Consider the following 19,280-nt stretch of genomic DNA (forward strand, 5'->3'; position numbering starts at 1 on the left):
ATTTATTGATACCACTGGCTTTTAACAAAGAAAATATTTCAAAGTATAAGATATATGCTGATGCTGCTTTGAACTTAACAGTTATTTGTTTATAGAATATACATGTTTATTATATAAAAGATGACTGATTATATGTGTGTGTCATAGCTACTTCATCAAAATATGTGATCTTTGCTTACTAGGTATACACTGTCCTTTGAGATGCCTGGTAACTGGATCATATACTCTCAAATTATGGAACATTCAGATTTTTTGGAGTTACATGGAAGGAGCTAAAAAGTTTCATGATAGAATGACACTGTTTGGGTGGAATCACCACTGGGAAGCACCACTGAAAATCATCTATTGTGTGAGGAATGACAAAATTTGGGGAAGTGGATACAAGTTTTAATTCTGACCCAAGACAACCTCTCCTATACAATCCATCAAACTTGCATTTTAAGTGGATCCCAAGCCCTGCAGAGGCCAAGTGGGCACCAAGGATGCCTCCACTAACAGGATTTGATGCTCCTTTTAGCTCTTAGTATCTTTGGTGTGGTAATCAATAATCACAAAAGTTTACAAACTCTGAAACAAATTAAACTGACAAGTTCAAAAGGATCTGGGTGGCTTTCTCATCAGAGCATAAAGAACTGTCAGAATATAGAGGTGCATCAGGAATGGTATTGAAGGAATTTTTACGTTGGGTGAGGAAAACCTGGACATTGTTTGACCTTTAAAGCCCCTTTCCATTGTAAAGTTCTATGATTCCAGGTATCTTGTATATCTTATGAAAAAAGTTCAGAATGTTCACAATATTTTAAACATTTCCTTCTTGTTTGTTGACAAGGTCAAGTTAACTTCTCGTTACAATAAAACAAGGATATTGCAACACTGCCAGTTCCTGCATTGTCCATGTCCTGAAGATAATAAGTAAATGATAAACTCCTAAACTAGGAGTTGCCAATATGCTCTCAGGAGGTGACCTGTTTTTCCTCTTACATGTGACAACTGCAACTAGGAAATTATCTAAAACCTTGTTCTATGGTATATTAGGCCTGGTGGCAGTGAGAAAAATTAACTGTGGCCCCTGCCTTCAAGAAGCTGACAATCTGGTTGGGAAGATGGCATAAACACACAAAATATAATTAGATAACAAATAAGTGCTTGTCTATGTGAATACATATGAAAAAAGGGTTTTAAGATAATCTGAAGGTCTATCAGATTTCATTTAAGAGGGAGAATTGAAGCGAGCTCTAAGGACTACATCAAGGGAGGAGGAGTAGGAGAAAGAAGGCAGCCCTGCAGGGTGTTGGAGAAAGAGTAAGAAAGGAGTAGACGCAGGTGGGTGAGAGCATAACCTCATAGGAAAAAGGAGATGGGCACTGAGAGGTGGTAGGCAGTGAGGAGCTGACTTGATTTAAACCAAGGGGATTAATAAGGAATAAACTGGTGGCCTGGGAAGGCAAGATTGTGTCACAGGGCTTCAAAAAGTCAGATAGAAGGTTCTGAAAACCAAGTGCTACTGTTCTGCAGTGGTAGTTCCCTAAATCAACTACTAAGGATCCTCCAGATACATTGTGTGTAAGGCCTGCAGGCTGATTCAAATAAAGATGCTGATGGCCATGGCAGCTTGGTGAGGTCCAGCTCGATTCCAAACTGTGCTCATCAGGAAGTTGACAGGCTGATGCTTGCTGACTGGTGACTCAGAGTACTGTTCAGTATTTGTGACCTGAAAAGCCTCCGGCTGCTTTCCCAGGCAGCTGTTGTGTGTGGGATGTAGTTGTACGGACATTTGTCCAGAGATGGGTGTTATTAAGATGGTGGTCTTAAGCACAATGAAATTCAGTTGGGTGGAGGTGGAAGAACAAAGACAAGCATTAGTTTCTAACAATTTTTAACACTTGGACTTTAAAAACAACTTTCTAGTTCTAATTATAGCTTCATAATAAGGATTTATGTTTTCTAGTCAAAACACTAATGCCTTTTGGAATTATTTTACTACAATTAGAAGAAACATTTTGAACACAAAACACGTTTTGGGAGTCACTTATGCAGTCTTCTTTTGCTGAGAATGTTGAGACTTCTTATGGTTTAAACCTTTCTTAATTTTTGGATATTTTCTCCCTTCCTTTTGTTTTTTCTTAAAGTCAGCCTGTGAGGAGAGAGAAAAAAGGGTGATGTTTCTTAATCTCACTACTTTTCCTTCTTTGTATTTGGACTCTCCAGATTATGAGCTTTCTTCATCCCCCAAATTGATGTAAAGTTACTTCTTCACTTTCTAATGGGCTCCTTTTGAGATTACTTTGCTCACTTTGAGGAGGAAGCAATAAGCTTCTAACTGGTATGTTTTGTCCCTTCTCTTGGCTAATACTAACTTGACCTTCACCTTGCTTTTGACTCACCTGTCCCAGTTACAACCATCTGAGGTTGGTACTAATGTCATTCAATCGTTACATGTCCAAAGACCGAGTCTTGCCTATGGTGACTTGCCCAAAGTTCCACAGCTGGCATATGGCAGAATCACTAGTCTGTCAGGCTTCAGAGCTCAAGCTCTCAACTGTAAATTCTGTGGCCTTCTTGAAACTTAACCCCAAAGTAAGTCATAGAGACCACTTTGTCCTGGTCTGCTTTCTTTTTTTTTTTTTTTTTTTTTTTTTTTTAAAGATTTATTTATTTATTTATACAAGCACTGGGTACGGTCAGAAGCGTTGGAGGGTGAGAGAATTCACCGGAGCCAGAGCGGGGAGCAGAGCAGGCAGAAGGACCGAAGGACACTGCTGAGGGGAGCAGCGGGCGGCAGGAGAGGTCTGCGCGCCATGTGGGACCCTCCTCCGGTGGCCGGGGAGCAGCCGGGGATCGAACCGGCGCTGCAGAGGCCGCGGGCAGCTTCGCAAGCCAGCGCTCAACCGCTGCGCCACCGGGGAGGCCCTGTCCTGGTCTGCTTTCTACCTCAACCTCTTCACTTCTTCCACATGAGCTTCAATCATATTACTTGAAACACCCTGAACACAGCAAGCTCTCTCTTGATTTTATTTTTCATGTTGTCTTTTCACTCCTGGTGAACTACTTATCCTTTAAGATCCTAATAAGATGTCACCTGAAGTGAGAAGTCTCCCTTAACACTTTCTTCCTGCCCCCATCCCCTACCCCAGCAAAGTTAATTGCTCCTTCTTCTGTAATCTTCAAGATTCTTGTACCTATCTTTAACTTATATATCTCACATTGTACATAATTGCTAGTATATATGCTATAGAAGGAACTATATCTTTTTACTTTTCTAATCTCAGTGTCTATCATTTATATCAGCACATATTTATTATATTGAGTAAGAAAGATGAGCTCTCTACCCTCATGGAACACATATTCTAATGGGGGAGATACACTAATGATAGTATTTATAGGGATACAGTTATACCTCAGATGGCTGAAAGCATTCTAGGAACAAGGTAGGAGCATAATGATATGAAAGAAAGATATAACCTTAAAGTAACCACATAGTCTTTGTCTTCCAGAATAAGTTCTAAAATAAAGATAATTTTGTTTCCCCTTTCACCAACCTGTTTTTTCCAACGTTTAATCAAATTCTGCGCATCTTTTGAATCTGGGTTTAGACATGTTTGATGTCCATTCTTCATTATAGCACTGCCAAGGATATAATAATGGGATTTTTTTCATCATTTTTAACAATTTAAATGCTTCATGTGACTCCAGAATCCAACTCCCCAATCTCTCATTTGGATCAGAAGAATTAATATCTTCAAAATGCCCATACTATCCAAAGTAATCTATAGATTCAATACTATCCCTATTAAAACCCCAATGGCATTTTTTACAGAAATGGAAAAACCAAGAGGATGCATTAGTATCATTACTATAAATATTTGAAACTTCTAGTCTTTCCCCTGCCTTCTCATTTTCTCAGTGAGTGAGGGGACTTAGATAAATTTCAAGGAGAGCACATAACCCTAAATTTAAAAAAAAAAAAATTAGGTATGTACAATGGGAGAAACTTATAATATTGGTTCTTGTGCCACAAATAGCTTTGTATGTTTAAGTGAAGGAGCACAATACTAAGTTGTCAAAATATCGACTTTTTTATACAAAACAATTAAATATCATGAATTTTTCTAAATTTGTTTTTGTTTTTGTTTTTTGAATTTTTCTAAATTTTAATGAAACAAAAACATGATAAAATGTATTCCTAAGACAAGATTAACAGACTGACTTTTGAAATTACAGCAGATTTTCCAGGAATAATTTAAATATTTTTTTAAAATTCTCTGTATAGTCTGAGAATAAGAGCAGTCATCCTACATATCATCCTTGATTTAGGTCTCAAAGATTTAAAATATGAATGTTCTTTAATTTAGCAATTCTAATCTCTAGAAAGGTATTATGAATAAGAAAGAATTAAAGACACAATGTTGCTACAATAAGTTTGTTTTTAATAGCAAAAAATTAGAAATAGCCTTCATTGATCATATAGATTATGGTACATCCATAGCTAGAATACAGTTTTATCATTAAAAATGACATTATTAGAGGGCCTCCCTGGTGGCACAGGGGTAAAAGAGTGCTATCAAGCTATCATCAGCAACTGAGGCCTGGGTTCCATCCCTGGCCCGGGAGCTAACCCACATGGCACAGCAGACCTTTTCTGCTTGTCTGCTGCTCCCCACAGCAGTGTATTTCAGTAGATCTCCCTTTTCTGCTCCCCACTCTGTCTCTGGTGAATCTTCTCAACCCCCCCATACGTCTGGCCAAGACCCCAGTTCTTGTATGCATGAAAATAAAAATAAATCTTAAAAAAAAATGACATTATTAGAGATTTACTGACATAAAGAAATGTCCGTGTTGTGATGTTAATGAAAAAGCAGGTTATCAAACAGTATGTAATACATAATTTTATTTTTGTGAATACGTATTATGTATGTATACATACAAATACACACACATACATTTATGCTGTCTATATATCTACACACAAAGCAAATGAGAGAAATTTGGGGGACTATAGACCAAGGAATTAACAATATTTGTCACTGGAGGGCAGGGGTATAAGTGATTTTTTTTCTTCTTTTGGTATATCTGCATTAAACATTTTCTACTGTGAACATACATAACTTTTTAAAAATATTATATTTTATTTTATGTAATTCTTACATCATTTTTCATTTTTGCACAATGTATGCATTTTCATTTTGGTTATATTCTCCATACAATTCCCACCCCTCTTATTTTGGCCCGAATCCCTCCTCTCCTCCCCTCACCCCTCCCCCGCCCCATAGTGAGTCTCTGGTTTATAGTTAGTTGTTGATTTTGATTTTTGCTTTATTATAATTAGTCTTTTTCCTGGTCCCTTATTTAGGTTTTCTAAATTCCTGCTATGAGCGAGACCATCTGGTATTTTTCTTTTTCTTTCTGTCTTATTTCGTTGAGCATGATCCCTTCCAGCTCCATCCAGAACATGCATAACTTTGATAAACTATCACCTTTGGTCCCAATCTCTATCAGAAATTCTTTGTTTTTTCAAAGAAAAGAAGGTAGTAGGCCAGTTTATGGTAGTAGGTCTAACCATCTAAATTTTATTTTTTTTAAAGATTTATTTATATGCATACAAGAACTGGGGTATAGGCTAGAGGTGCGAGAGGATACACCAGAGACAGAGTGGAGAGCAGAACAGGTGGTCTGACTGAAAAAGCCTGCTGAGGGGAGCAGCGGGCGAGGCAGGAGAGGTCTGCTGTGCCATGTGGGTCACCTCTCTGGCCGGGGATCAAACTTGTGCTGCAGTGGCTGAGGATAGCTTCATAGTGCATCTTAACCCCTTGTGCCACCAGGGAGCACCCCCCATCTAAATTTTAAATGTCTGTATGGGCAAGTGCTCCCAGCTAATACTACCACTCAGTTAATGTCCCTTCCAATGTGGTATATGCATGTTAGATAAGGTTTTACTTACATGATTTCAGTTTTCTCACAAGAAGGGGTTGGATCATATTGGTTAATGTCTTTTATGGATTTTAGGTAGATATCTCCACCATTGCTGGTGGTGATACAGAGACAGCGTCCTCTTCTCCTTATTGGGGTTCCTAAGGGGAAGAGAAAGGTGGAACACATAGTTTAGAGCAATGTCTCAATGTAGATGATCCATCAAAATGACATGTTTTATTTAGTTATTACTATCATTTACTGAGTTTCTAAATCATTACCACAAAACTTTTGGAGATATATATGGAGGTAGGTATTACCTCCATTTTATAAAGAAGTTAATGTTCAGAGAAGCTAGCAAAGAACAAAGTAATTCATCTTTAGTGGGTAAAGGCAGGGTTTTGGCTCAGATCTCTTTGAATCCAAAGGCATTGTTCTTAACACTATAGACATGAGAAAAAGATTTCAAATAAATCCTTACTGCAAATTCAGACACACAGAAACTCAGTTCATGTGTGCTAAGTGGATCACAGTTTCTTAAGCAAATCCCAAAACCTTTTATTCTCTGATCCTAGTAGAACTGAGTTGGTTTTGGTTGAGTAGAAAGCAATTCTTATAAACTAATTACTACCACCATCCTCACCCTCCTCATCACCGTTTCTTCCAATTGTGTTTTAAACATTGAAAACCTTTTAAAATGCATTTTCCTCATTCATTAATTCTTTCATTCATTCAACATATATTTACTCAGTGCTTAATCTATGTCAAATATTGAGTGATAGGTAGAAAAAGTTTACCTCTAAATTCTCCATTTTACATATAAGGAAACTGAGTTCTAGAAAAGTTCACTTATTTGTCCAAGATAAAAAAAAGGTAGTTAGTAAATAGATTAGGGAAACGATTGCTGGATCCTTAATTGATTAACTGCAGGCATAGTTATCAAGAAACAGTAACAGGTGGACAAAATAATTTACGAGACGAAGTCTTTCCTTATCATCAGTTCAACAAACATTTGTCAAACACTTATTACATGCCAGGAATTCATAAAACCAGACAAAAAAGAGTGTGTTTTCCTTGGCAGGTCAAGTTTAAAGAACTGACCCTACTGCCTAGAAGCTTTTGTGAGTGACATAGCATGTTCTGATACACACAAAACAATTATCAAATCAAGATTTTTATAGCAATTAACACTTTTGATTTTACTAACCTAATACCACTCAGAACCCCATACCTTGAACTCCAATAAGAATCAGGAAGATGATATCCAAAAGGAGAAGAACAACACTTTTCTTCATAGTGACAGAATGGTCTTCTACTGAGTAACTCCTGTATTGGATTTCAAGCCTGAGAAATTCTTTAGAAAACGTGGTCTTGAGAATCATATTTATTTAGGAAATCCATTTCCCTCCTAAACTATGATTGGCTGATGTTCTTAGCTGAGGTAGCTAATTTGACCACAAACTTCATTGTTCTGGGGAAACCCTACTCTCAGATCCAAGGGAATTTCTGCATGCTTTATTTCCATTTCACATAAATGGGTGGTTTATAGTAAGGGATGTGAAGCCAGAATCACCGGGAGCCTTTGGCACATTCACAGCTGCTCACCTGGGTGTAGAACAGTTTACACAATGAATATAATAACGTCATACAACAAGAGTGTGATTTTCAGGTGGGATATATTAAAGTCCAGAAAAGTATACTTTTCAAATTTTCTTACTACTTATGGAATATTGTTCTGTATAATATATGACTAAATTTAACTTTTGTTATATTTGTTACCTAGCAATCTTTTTTCTTTTTAAGATTAATTTATTTATACATACAAGAGCTGGGGTGCAGGCCAGAGGTGCAGTGGGTGAGGGGATTCTCCAGACAGAGTGGGGAGCAGAACAGGCAGACTGAGTGAAATACACTGCTGAGGGGAGCAGTGGGTGAGACAGGAGAGGTCTGCTGCACTATGTGGGTCATCTCCCGGGCCAAGGATAGAACTTGTGCTGCAATGGCTGTGGATAGCTTCATGGTGCTGCAACTTAACCCCTTGTGCCAACAGGGAGGCCCTGTTACCTAGCAATCTTGATCAAAATACATTAAAAAGCTCTATTTCCTCAGGGTCCAGGCCATTTTCTACTATGGTAATCTCATTTTGTTAAATCATTGCTGCTTTAGTTTAATATTCTCTAAGTGATTATATTAGTTAGAATAAGGGATCAGTTGAAAATAGACAAATGGATCTCCATCAAAGTTAAAAATTTCTACACATCAGAGAAAATCAACAAGTAAAAATGGGACCTAAGGACTAGGAGAAAATATCATTTATCTGATAAGGAATTAATAACCAAAATATATAAAGAACTTCTACAATGATAGCCCCAAATAACCTAAGGAAATAGGCAAACCCTTCGTATACATTTCTCTAAAGGAAATATATGAATGGCCAATAAGTGCACTCAACATCACTAATTATTAAGGAAATGAAAATTAAAGCCACAAGGAAATATCACTTCACATCCATCAGGATGCCAATATCAAAAGATCAGAAAATGACAAGTGTTTGTAAAGATGAGGAGAAGTTGGAACCCTGTGCACAGTTGGTGGGAATGTAAAGTGGGGTAGCCCTAAAGGAAAACAACAAAGAGGTTTCTCAAAAAACTAAAGATAGAATTACCACATGATCTAGCAATCCCAGGAATATGTCCAAAGGAAGTCAAAGTAGGATCTCAGAAAGATGTTGTTCATGACAACATTTTAACAACAGCTAATAGGTAAACCAACCCAAATGTTCATTAACAGATGAATTGATAATGAAAATGTGATAAATACAGAGAATGAAATATGATGTAGCCTTTAAAAAGAAGGCAATCCTATCACATGGTACAATATGGATGAACCTAGAAAATACTCTTCTAAACAAAATAAGCCAATCACTAAAGGATAAATTTTAAGGGAAGTATCTAAATTCAAATCATAGAAACAGAAAATAGAATGATGCTTGCCAGGAGGTAGCATACGGGGGAATTAAAATTATCTTTAGGGGTATAGAGTTTGGTTTTGCCAGATGAAAACTTTCTAGAGATTTGTTGTACAACATCATGAAAATACCTAACACTACTGAACTGCATTTAGAACTAGGTACATTTAAGTTATATGTCTTTTGCTACAATAATAATTTAAGAAAAAAAAGAGCAAGAAATCATTTGCCTATAAGAAACCCAAACTAAAAGTGAGTAACTAGGATAGAGTGTACTTTCCTCTGACAGAGGTATGTGAACTAGGGCTTGGATGGCCATTCTGCTCTCTGGGTCTCCCATGCTCCTATTTTGTTGCTTTACAGTCATCTCCAGGTTGTTCTCATGCACATAGTCCAAGGGGACTTGCCACCATGTCCACTTTGCAAATAGAAGATGGTGGGGCAGCAAAAAAGGGGCACATGCCTTTTTTTTTTTTTAAAGATTTATTTATTTATGCATACAAGAGCTGGGATACAGGCCAGAGGTATAGGGGGTGTGGAGGGGGGAGGATTCACCAGAGACAGAGTGGGAAACAGAAAAGGCAGACTGACTGAAATATACTGCTGAGGGGAGCAGTGGCAAGACAGGAGAGGTCTGCTGCGCCATGTGGGTAGCTCCCCGGCCAGTGATTGAACTTGTGCTGCAGTGGCTGCGGATAGCTTCATAGGTTACATCTAAACCCATTGCGCCACCAGGGAGGCCACACATGCCTCATTTTTAGATGCATCCTAGAAGTTGCACCCATCACTTACCATCACCTCCCACAGGCCAGAACTTACATAGCTGCAAGGGAAGTTATGAAATGTGATCTTTATTCTGGTTGTCTGATAAAATTTGGAGATTCCATTACTGTAGAACAAAATCCTTAACTTTTTTCTATCATCATCTCTCCTGAGATAAAGTAAATTAAACTGAATCTAATCTAAATTTAATTTCTTCCTAAAGAGAAAAATTAAATATTAATAAATAAGATTTTGTTGGGTGCAGTTCAGCAATGGTGGACAGCCGATCACTGCAATGTCTTAGATTTTTTTAGACTCTCAAAAAACAATTTTTGTCTTTTTAAGAGCAATATCCTCCCCACCCCTCATTGAGAATGCATGCAGTAGTGGAAGGGGAGAACAAGTATCAGCATTTTCTGACACATGGTGTACATTTATGGATTGGTTTCTAGATGGATTAAAATGCTTAAATACCACATTATAGAATTCTTTTTTAAAGAAAACTTGTGCTCTTTGACACAGTCTTATTTATTCGGTGACTCTCAATTGTGGTAGTGACTGTGGCCATGCATAGGGGGGCTCTGGGTTCAAGTCCTAGTTTCCCTTCTTCATGATGGCGTGCACACTACTTAATTTCCTTAAGCCACAGTTTCCTCATTTGAGAAAAGTATTACGGACCTCACAAGTTGTTAAAATTAATGACAACAATTCCTTGTCCACTGCACTGCACCACAGAGCCAGTGACTATTCTTCCTAGCACAGAAAAGATATGGAAACTTCGTAGGATAAGGGCCCAGCATGGTATGCCCTAGTCCACCTTCGCAGCCTCTCCTTGCATAACTGCTACCTCACCCTTTTTCCCCTCAGTTTTTCAGAGACAAGTGATCCTATTCATCGCACTCGTTTTGCTCATGCCTTTTCCCTGCCTGGAATGTGGCGTCTGCTCCACCTGTCTACACTGCTGTTTAATAATTTACCCACCTTAGATTTCCAGGCAGGCATTTCCTATGGGAACACATCTCTGATCTCCAGACTTGATGATGTCCCGCACTTGCTCTTCTGGTCCCTTGTACCTGTTCTCATTCAGGATATATCCGTGTCAAAGCTACATTTATCTGCCATCCTATGGTTAACATCTCCCTCTACCCCTCAAACAAGGAGGACTTTGCGAAGTCTGAGCGCAGAGCAGATCACAGTGCCTGACACAGTAGGTGCTCAGTAAATACACGAAAAGGTGTGTGTGAAGGAACGGGGGTGGGGGTGGTGGTGGAGGAAGATTCCCAGCCTAGCTCAGTACTGCGCCAGCAACGCGCAGTCTGGCCTCGCAGGGGGCAGACCGGGATACCTCCCTGGGGGCCGAGGCGTGCACTGCGCATGCTCAGTCAGCCAGGCTTCCAGAACCTTCGGTGGGGAAGCCGCAGCCGCAGCGTGAGCAGCCCGAGCCGCTTGCCTAGCCGCTGAGTGTCCCTGCTGATTGCGCTGATCCTGCCGGAGAAGCACTTGGAGGGGAAAGGTAGTGGTTGTGCCCTGGGTCTCTCTCTCCTCAGCGCCCGGTCTGCCTCAGCCCCCGCCCCGCGGCCATCGCGCTCCCTGAGGGGACGCCGGGAGCCGGCCATTTCGCAGTTTCCACGTGAAGCTTGGCTTGAGGCCTGGAGGAAGCCAAGGCCTCAGGAAGGCCCAGTCGTTAGGGCAGAGTCCGACAGTCGAGGCTTGGCAGGTTCCTTGACTCTGGGCTGCTGAAACTGGACAAAGGCGTTTTTGGGCAAAGAAAGTCGATATTGGGGTCAGCTCGGAGACGCTCAAGGCCGATCTTGTTATCTAGAAAGGCTCGTTTCCCTAGGAGCCAACTGAGGGGGGAGGAGGGGGCCCGTCTGAGGCCCAGGTGAGTGTGGAACTGCATTAAGCACCTCCGAGCAGATTTGGGCTGTGGAAATGAAGGCTGAGTCAGCTGCCTTTGACTTAGGCCCATTAAGTAACTTGTTTCCCATGTCTTTTTTTGGAAGTTGTCCTGAAAACGACAAGAAAACATGTTCTGACCGGGCGGGGCACAAGTCCCACCGACCTGGCATTTATAAATAGATTGGGCTTTTAGGAGAAAAAGAAACCGAGCGAGAGGATATTGCTGGCATTTCTTGCAGTCCTAGGAAATGCGCCAAGGACTATCAACTCTGTTGAAATCAACAGATTATTCTCAGTTTCCTTTTGGATAGGAGTGTTAGTCTTTTGCCTTGAAAAATCCCACTTCTGTGTCCCCAAGGAACCAAATGTTGACGTAACCCTAAAGAGCCTCGCAGAGTAGGATTTTGTTTTCACATGTCCTCTCCTGACTCCTCTTGTATATTCTTTTGGTTATGGAGTCAGGCAGTCGTCTGTTTAATTATGTACACAGCGTGACTGACTCAGTCATAGTGAAAATTAGAGTCTTCCTTTTGACTTGTGAGAGGGGAACTTTTTCTCATAGTGAAGCCCCTTGAGCTCTTTGAACATCGTACAGTGTGGACTTCCCCTTTTCTTAGTGGCTATTTCATGTATTAAAAGATGCTGCCTTGAAAAGGATTCATTTCTTGAAAATCTAAGAAGCTCCTACTAAGTATTCTGAATTTTCTAATTCCCTCCTCCACCCAACAGAAAGTCAATCCTTACTTCCATAATATTATACATATGGTAAGGTGTCTGCAAACAAATCACATTGGGGAATGGTGGTGGTGGGGTTAGGGGGGAGTTCTTGAACTTTCCTCATCTTAGGTAACAGAAAGGAACAAGTTCTTCCTTTACTGATCTTGATCTCTTGCCTCCTGGTTTATAGTTCTCATTTGAAGTTTAAGGACTGGATTAAATCTGTGAATAAAATATCTTGAGAGGGAATGTTACAACATCATTGCAAGGACAGCTGTGCCTGAATGCTGGCAGTAACACAACATTGTGCTCTGTGTCTTTTGGCAAGAGCCAACATTTTGCTTATGTTATAATATCATGTACCTATTAAGCTACTGCCTAACTTGAAGACAAATTTTTATGGAGAGGGAGAAATACTTTTATATTTAAAATGCCCATGAATAAAGTGATTGATAATTGCTTACCTAAGTAACGTTACAAGAAAAAAAAAGAAAAAAAAAAGAATGTTTTTGAAACCCTTTATTTACTGTTGATTATTTATTTAGCTCATTTTTCAAACTCTTATTATGATTCTAGATTGTGAGAACATAAATATGAACAGTAATCTCCCCTCAGAGAGCTCACAGTTTATTGTGGGAAAGCAACATGTAAGTTAGCAATTATTGTAGAGGTGATATCGGAAGTCATTGGATTGTATATAACCAGTGATGTCACAGCAATCACCACTCTGGCTGATGGGCTATAACCAGCTGTTTGAAATAGGACAGGAACAGAGAGGTGATTGGAACGAGTTAGTAGAAAAAGGTGTACTGACTGGGGGAGTTCTCAATTGAAGGCTTGAGAATGTGTGCCAAATTTTGGGAATTACTAGTCCTTTGGCCAGGGTGAAGGGGAGAGTGATAATAGGGGAGTGTTGAGAAATGATTTCTAGTGAAGATGAAGGGCTTGCCAATCAGTGAGCGGTGAGAAATTGAAGGATTTTAAGGAAGGGAATGACTTGAAATTCACAAATACATAGAATTATACACCCATGTCTATATCTGACCCTTGTCACTAAACAATCTTTTAATTAATGCTATTTTATATAAACATGTCCTTATAGCTACATAGATTATATATTTTAGTAATGATTTATATTTGTAATCTGTTTAAGTGCTGGGCATTAGAGTTATTTCAGTAATACAACAAATGCTCTTATTTTCAAAGATGTTACTTCTTGGGATATTTTCCTTGTGAAGTATGAAAATTAAAAATATTGTTAAGGCTTCTGTAACGATTTTATAAATTACCTGCCAAAAAGTAAGACTAATTTCATAATTTCCCTCTCAGTGTGTAGAAATGTTGTTTCTCAGTCTTCTTGTCATTTTTATTTACTTTTTGTTCATTTAAGATGTGGAACTTGGCATCTGAGACCAGTGTTTACGTCAGTTTCTTTTCTTATCGACATTTTAGTTTGTGTTGGCTGAATATCTGCACCTTCTGCCTTATCAAGGCCACTTGTCAAGGGCAGTGAGAATATTGACTTTTTAAACATGTCGATTGTTTACATACTTGAATAGGGAACTAATCCATATTCAGTTAAAATACCTGCTTTTTCTACTTTGTTGCCTTCATTTCTAGCACAAATTTCTTGTTGAAGTAGAACACGCTATAGGCTAAATTGTCCTTTCCCCATCCCATTCATATGTTGAAGTTCTAATTGCCAGTACCGCAAAGCAAAATGTGACCAAAGCTAGAGATATGTCTTCATAAAGAGGTGATTGGGTTAAAGTGAAGTAATTGGGGGGGGGGCGGAGCAACATGGCGGCGAGGAGACGCTGCGAGTAAGATCTCCCATTAAAAAAAGGTAATAGGGAGGAAAAGCGGCAGGTCCCAGTGAGAACCGGGACACGGAAGATAAACGGACGACGCCAGCAAACTGCCCGAAGAAGAAAGTTGCCATAAAAGAGGACGAGAAGGGAGGGAAGCGCAGAACCCTGCTCCCCTCCCCCGCCCACAGAGGCGGCACTCTCCGACCGGCAGAGAGGAGGAAACAACAAACCAAAACGACCAACAAGAAAAACGGATGCAGCAAGTGGGACTGTGAGTGGAAAGGAACTATTTCAGCCACCACACCCTGTGAACGGGAGCTGAGGCGAACCCTGCAGGATCCGCCGCGGAGGTGAGCTCCAGGCGCCATTAAAGAGAGCCCCGCCCACCAGGAGGAGCCCAGCACCAGCACACAGCCCCGGCCGCCCGGTAAGCTTGCGCGAAAGCGGCGCTCGGATTGCAGCTGCCCAGGGCCCTGCGCCTGCGACCTAGGCTTGCGGGGAGACGGCGGAGGCCCTCCCTGAGTGAGCAGGAACAAGGTGCCCAGGCAGGGGAGCGGGATTCAAAAGGCGCCATTCCCGCGCCACTGATCTGGGCTACAGCCCGCGTCCTGGAACTGAGGGCTTTGGAACTGAGACCCGGGGCACGAAATTAGGGGCGTGGGTTCCCCACGATGGTGGGGCACAAGGCAGACACAGCACCCCAAAGCCGTTGAGGTGTACCCTACCATCCCCGCTCTGCTCCCTGTCCCACGGGGTGGAAAATCAGCTCCCCAAGGGCTCTAGGAGAGATCTCTGGTGCCACCTAGCGACTTGACCCCAGCACAGGCTACTGAAGGAGCTAGTGGCCAGCTGGGGAGTTAGCCCACACCGGGCCCCTTCTGAACAAGTAGTCTGAGCCCACAGGGAGAGCGAGCACCCACAGCCGGGGCAGACCAGGCGCGCAGAATAGTGTGCCTGAGACCAGAAGCGCAGGGAGTGTGTCCCACATCACCATTTTAGAACAGGGACATTTCTTCAGTAAAGACTACCTGCAGAAGGCTTCCTCAGGAGCCAGAGGTGAGCGGGGGAAGTTCGCCCACGCCAGACCCCCTCTGGCCTGCAGTCCAAGCCCAGAGGGGAGCAGGAACCCACCGCCGGGGCAGACCAGGCGCACAGGGGAGTGTGTCCCCACATCGGCATTTTAGAACAGGGACCTTTCTCCAGTAAAGGCTGCTTGAAACTGACAGATGACTCCTGGAAGAACCAGAGGGGAACAGAGAAGCCCACCCAAGATGCCGGCAAGTCCCAACAACACAGTGTCCCAACGCATACGGCAAATTAGAAAACAGACAGTAGGGAGGAGAAGAACCACACGCAACCTAGCAACTCTCCAGAGAAAAAGCACACCACAAAAAGAAAGCCAGCCCCCAGATTGCAACGACAATAACTTGGAAGAATTTCTGAGCCTTCCAGAAAGAGAATTTAAAATTGCCGTGATTAAAAAACTGACAGAAGTCATAAAGGAAAACAATGATAAGGGAAAAATAATCAACGATCAGAAGAATGCAATTGAGTCCCTAGAGAGGGAAAACAATGGTCAGAAGAAAGAAATTGAGTCCCTAAAGAGGGAAGTAAAAGAAATGCAGGAGATCAAAGAATTAATGGAAGAACTAAAGAATTCTGGGAAAAGCAATGAAAGCAGAATAGATGAAATGGAAGAACGAATAAGTAATCTTGAAGACACAGAAATAAAAAGAACCAAAACAGAGAAGGAAAGAGAAGTACGAAGGAAAAAGAACGAAGAAAGACTTCGGGAACTATCTGACTCCATGAGGAAAGGAAATATAAGAGTTATAGGAATACCAGAAGGAGAGGAGAGAGATGTAGGAACAGAGAAAATATTCAAAGAGATAATTGAAGAGAACTTCCCAAATGTGAAGAAGGAGCTGAAAATTGATATACAAGAAGCAAGAAGAACACCAAACTTCCACGACGAAAGGAAAAATACAGCAAGACACATAATAGTAAAGCTCCCAAGAATCCAGGACAAGGAAAAAATAATGAAGCTGGCAAGAGGGAAGAAACAGATAACATTCAAAGGAAAACCAATCAGGCTGACATCAGACTTCTCCGAAGAAACACTACGGGCAAGGAGAGAGTGGAGGGACATAGTCAACAGACTCCAAGAAAACAGATGCCAACCAAGAATACTCTATCCCGCAAAGCTCTCCTTCCTCTTTGAAGAAAGAATATGGACCTTCCCAGACAAACAGAAACTCCGGAATTTCATTGCAACTAAACCCCCACTCCAAAAAATATTACAAGGAGTCCTAAAGCCAGAACCTCAGAGCGACGAATAACAATGAAAGAAGGCCAAAAAAAAAAAAAAGTTATTAAAAGAATAAATAAATAAAATCAAAGGAAAGACAAACACAATGGCAAATACAGATGTTAACATATCAATATTAACTCTAAATGTAAATGGACTAAACTCTTCAATAAAAAGACACAGAGTTGCAGCCTGGATTAAGAAACAAAACCCAACCTTTTGCTGTCTCCAGGAAACACATTTAGCTACAAAAGATAAAAATAGGCTCAAAGTTAAAGGATGGAAAACAATCCTACAAGCAAATGGACCAAAAAAGAAAGCAGGAACAGCTATACTTATATCAGATAAAACAGATTTCAAACTCAAAAAGATAAAAAGAGACCCCAATGGTCACTACATTATGATCAAGGGACAATAATTCAAGAAGAAATAACACTCATTAACATATACTCACCAAACGAAGGAGCACCAAAATATATCAGACAACTGTTGTCCTCTCTGAAAACAGACATCAGAGAAAACACATACGTAGTGGGAGACTTCAACACACCACTATCAACAATGGATAGATCAACAAGACAAAAAATAAGTAAAGAAACCAAAGCTCTAAATAAGGACCTAGAGCAATTGGGCTTAACAGACATCTATAGAACACTAAACCCCCAAAAAACGGAGTACACATTTTTCTCAAGCGCACACGGATCATTCTCCAGGATCGATCACATACTGGGGCACAAGACAAACATCAACAGATACACCAAGATTGAAATCATATCAACCATCTTTTCTGACCATGAAGGCGTCAAACTAGAAATAAACCATAAAAAGAAGGCAAGGAACTTTCCTACCTCATGGAGATTAAAAACCACACTACTGGAAGACCATTGGACTAATGAGGAGATCAAAGAAGAAATTAAAAAATTTTTTGAATTGAACGACAAGGAGGACACCAATATCCTAAATGTATGGGATGCAGCAAAAGCAGTAATAAGAGGAAAATATATAGCAATAGAAGCTCACATCAAGAAACAAGAAAGAACGCAAAGAAACAACCTAATCTCGAAGCTCAAAGATCTAGAAAAAGAACAACAAGAAAACCCCAAAACCAGTAGAAGAAAAGAAATAATAAAAACCAAAGCAGAAATAAATGAAATTGAAACTAAAAAAACAATCCAAAAGATCAATGAAACCAAGAGCTGGTTCTTTGAAAAAATCAATAAAATAGACAAACCCCTAGCCAGGCTCACAAAGGAAAAAAGGGAGAAAGCACAAATAAACAGGATCATCAATGAAAGAGGAGAAATCACAACGGACACAGCAGAAATCAAAAGAATAATCAGTAACTACTATGAACAGTTATATGGAAACAAGTTTAACAATCTAGAGGAGATGGACAAATTCCTACAACTCTACAATCACCCAAAGCTAGATAAAGAAGAAATAGAACACCTAAACAGACCAATTACAATTAGCGAAATTGAAATGGTAATCAAAAACCTCCCCAAAAACAAAAGCCCAGGACCTGATGGATTTACAAATGAATTCTACCAAACATTCAGAGACGAATTAGTGCCTATCCTTCACAAACTCTTCCAAAAAATTGAGAAGGAAGGGACAATACCAAACACGTTCTATGAAGCCAACATTACACTAATACCAAAACCGAACAAGGACAACACAAAAAAGGAAAACTATAGACCAATCTCCCTAATGAACACTGATGCAAAAATCCTCAATAAAATTTTAGCTATCAGAATCCAACAATGTATCCATAAGATAATTCACCACGACCAAGTTGGATTCATTCCAGGGGCACAAGGATGGTTTAACATCCGAAAATCAATCAACGTTATCCAACACATCAACAAAAAGAAATATAAAAACCATATGATAATATCAATAGATGCTGAGAAAGCTTTCGACAAAGTGCAACACCCATTCATGATAAAAGCCCTTGAAGTTCTTGGGATACAAGGAACATACCTCAACATCATAAAGGCCATCTATGACAAGCCAACAGCCAGTATCATTCTCAATGGTGAAAAGCTGAAAGCAATTCCATTAAGATCTGGAACAAGACAAGGATGTCCACTCTCACCATTGCTTTTCAATATAATACTGGAAGTCCTAGCCAGGGCAATAAGACAAGAGAAAGACATCCAAGGAATCCAAATAGGAAAAGAAGAAGTCAAGCTATCACTATTTGCAGACGATATGATATTATACATAGAGAACCCCAAAAACTCCACAGAAAAGCTAATTCAACTCATCAATCAGTTCAGTAAAGTGGCAGGATACAAAATCAACACGCAAAAGTCAGTAGCCTTCCTATACACAAACAATAAATCTGAAGAAGAAGAAATCGAAAAGACCATCCCTTTTGTTATTGAAACAAAAAAAATCAAATATTTGGGAATAAATCTAACAAAAGAGGTAAAGGACCTATACAAAGAAAACTATAAAACACTGTTAAAAGAAATAGAAGAAGACACAAAGAAATGGAGAGACATCCCCTGCTCATGGATTGGAAGAATAAACATTATTAAAATGGCCATCCTTCCAAAAGCAATATACAGATTCAATGCTATTCCAATCAAAATTTCAATGTCATTCTTCAAAGAAATAGAACAATTATTGATGAAATTCATATGGAATCACAAAAAACCCCGAATAGCCAAAGCTCTCCTGAAAAAAAAAGAAGGGAATGGAGGCATCAGACTCCCAGACTTCAAACTATACTACAAAGCCATAATCATCAAAACTGCATGGTATTGGAACAAGAACAGACATACAGACCAATGGAATCGAATAGAAAATCCAGAAATAAACCCACAGATTTATGGTCAACTAATCTTTGACAAAGGAGCAAAGACTATGCATTGGAGCAAAGAAAGTTTGTTCAATAAAT

General features: G+C 40.0%; 2 protein-coding genes across 2 annotated transcripts in view; one reads left to right on the forward strand and one right to left on the reverse strand.

The window, feature by feature from the left end:
• Positions 1-2,004: 2,004 nt before the first annotated feature.
• CXCL9 (C-X-C motif chemokine ligand 9) lies at positions 2,005-7,202 on the reverse strand. The gene is made up of 4 exons (XM_037530504.2): positions 7,139-7,202; positions 5,939-6,068; positions 3,540-3,624; positions 2,005-2,134 (listed from the first exon to the last, which is right to left on the reverse strand). The coding sequence occupies exons 1-4, from the start codon at positions 7,200-7,202 to the stop codon at positions 2,030-2,032; spliced, it is 384 nt and encodes a 127-aa protein (XP_037386401.1). The 3' UTR covers positions 2,005-2,029.
• A 3,826-nt stretch (positions 7,203-11,028) lies between these two features.
• ART3 (ADP-ribosyltransferase 3 (inactive)) overlaps positions 11,029-19,280 on the forward strand; it is an 88,123-nt gene continuing 79,871 nt past the window's right edge. The window contains exon 1 of the mRNA XM_037529060.2: positions 11,029-11,150. The gene's annotated coding sequence lies outside the window, so the exon portion shown is untranslated. The remainder of the gene's footprint in view (positions 11,151-19,280) is intronic.

Source organism: Talpa occidentalis, unplaced genomic scaffold (assembly GCF_014898055.3).
Source record: "Talpa occidentalis isolate TD23 unplaced genomic scaffold, MPIMG_talOcc4v2.1 talOcc4.6, whole genome shotgun sequence".
NCBI classification, from domain to species: domain Eukaryota; kingdom Metazoa; phylum Chordata; class Mammalia; order Eulipotyphla; family Talpidae; genus Talpa; species Talpa occidentalis.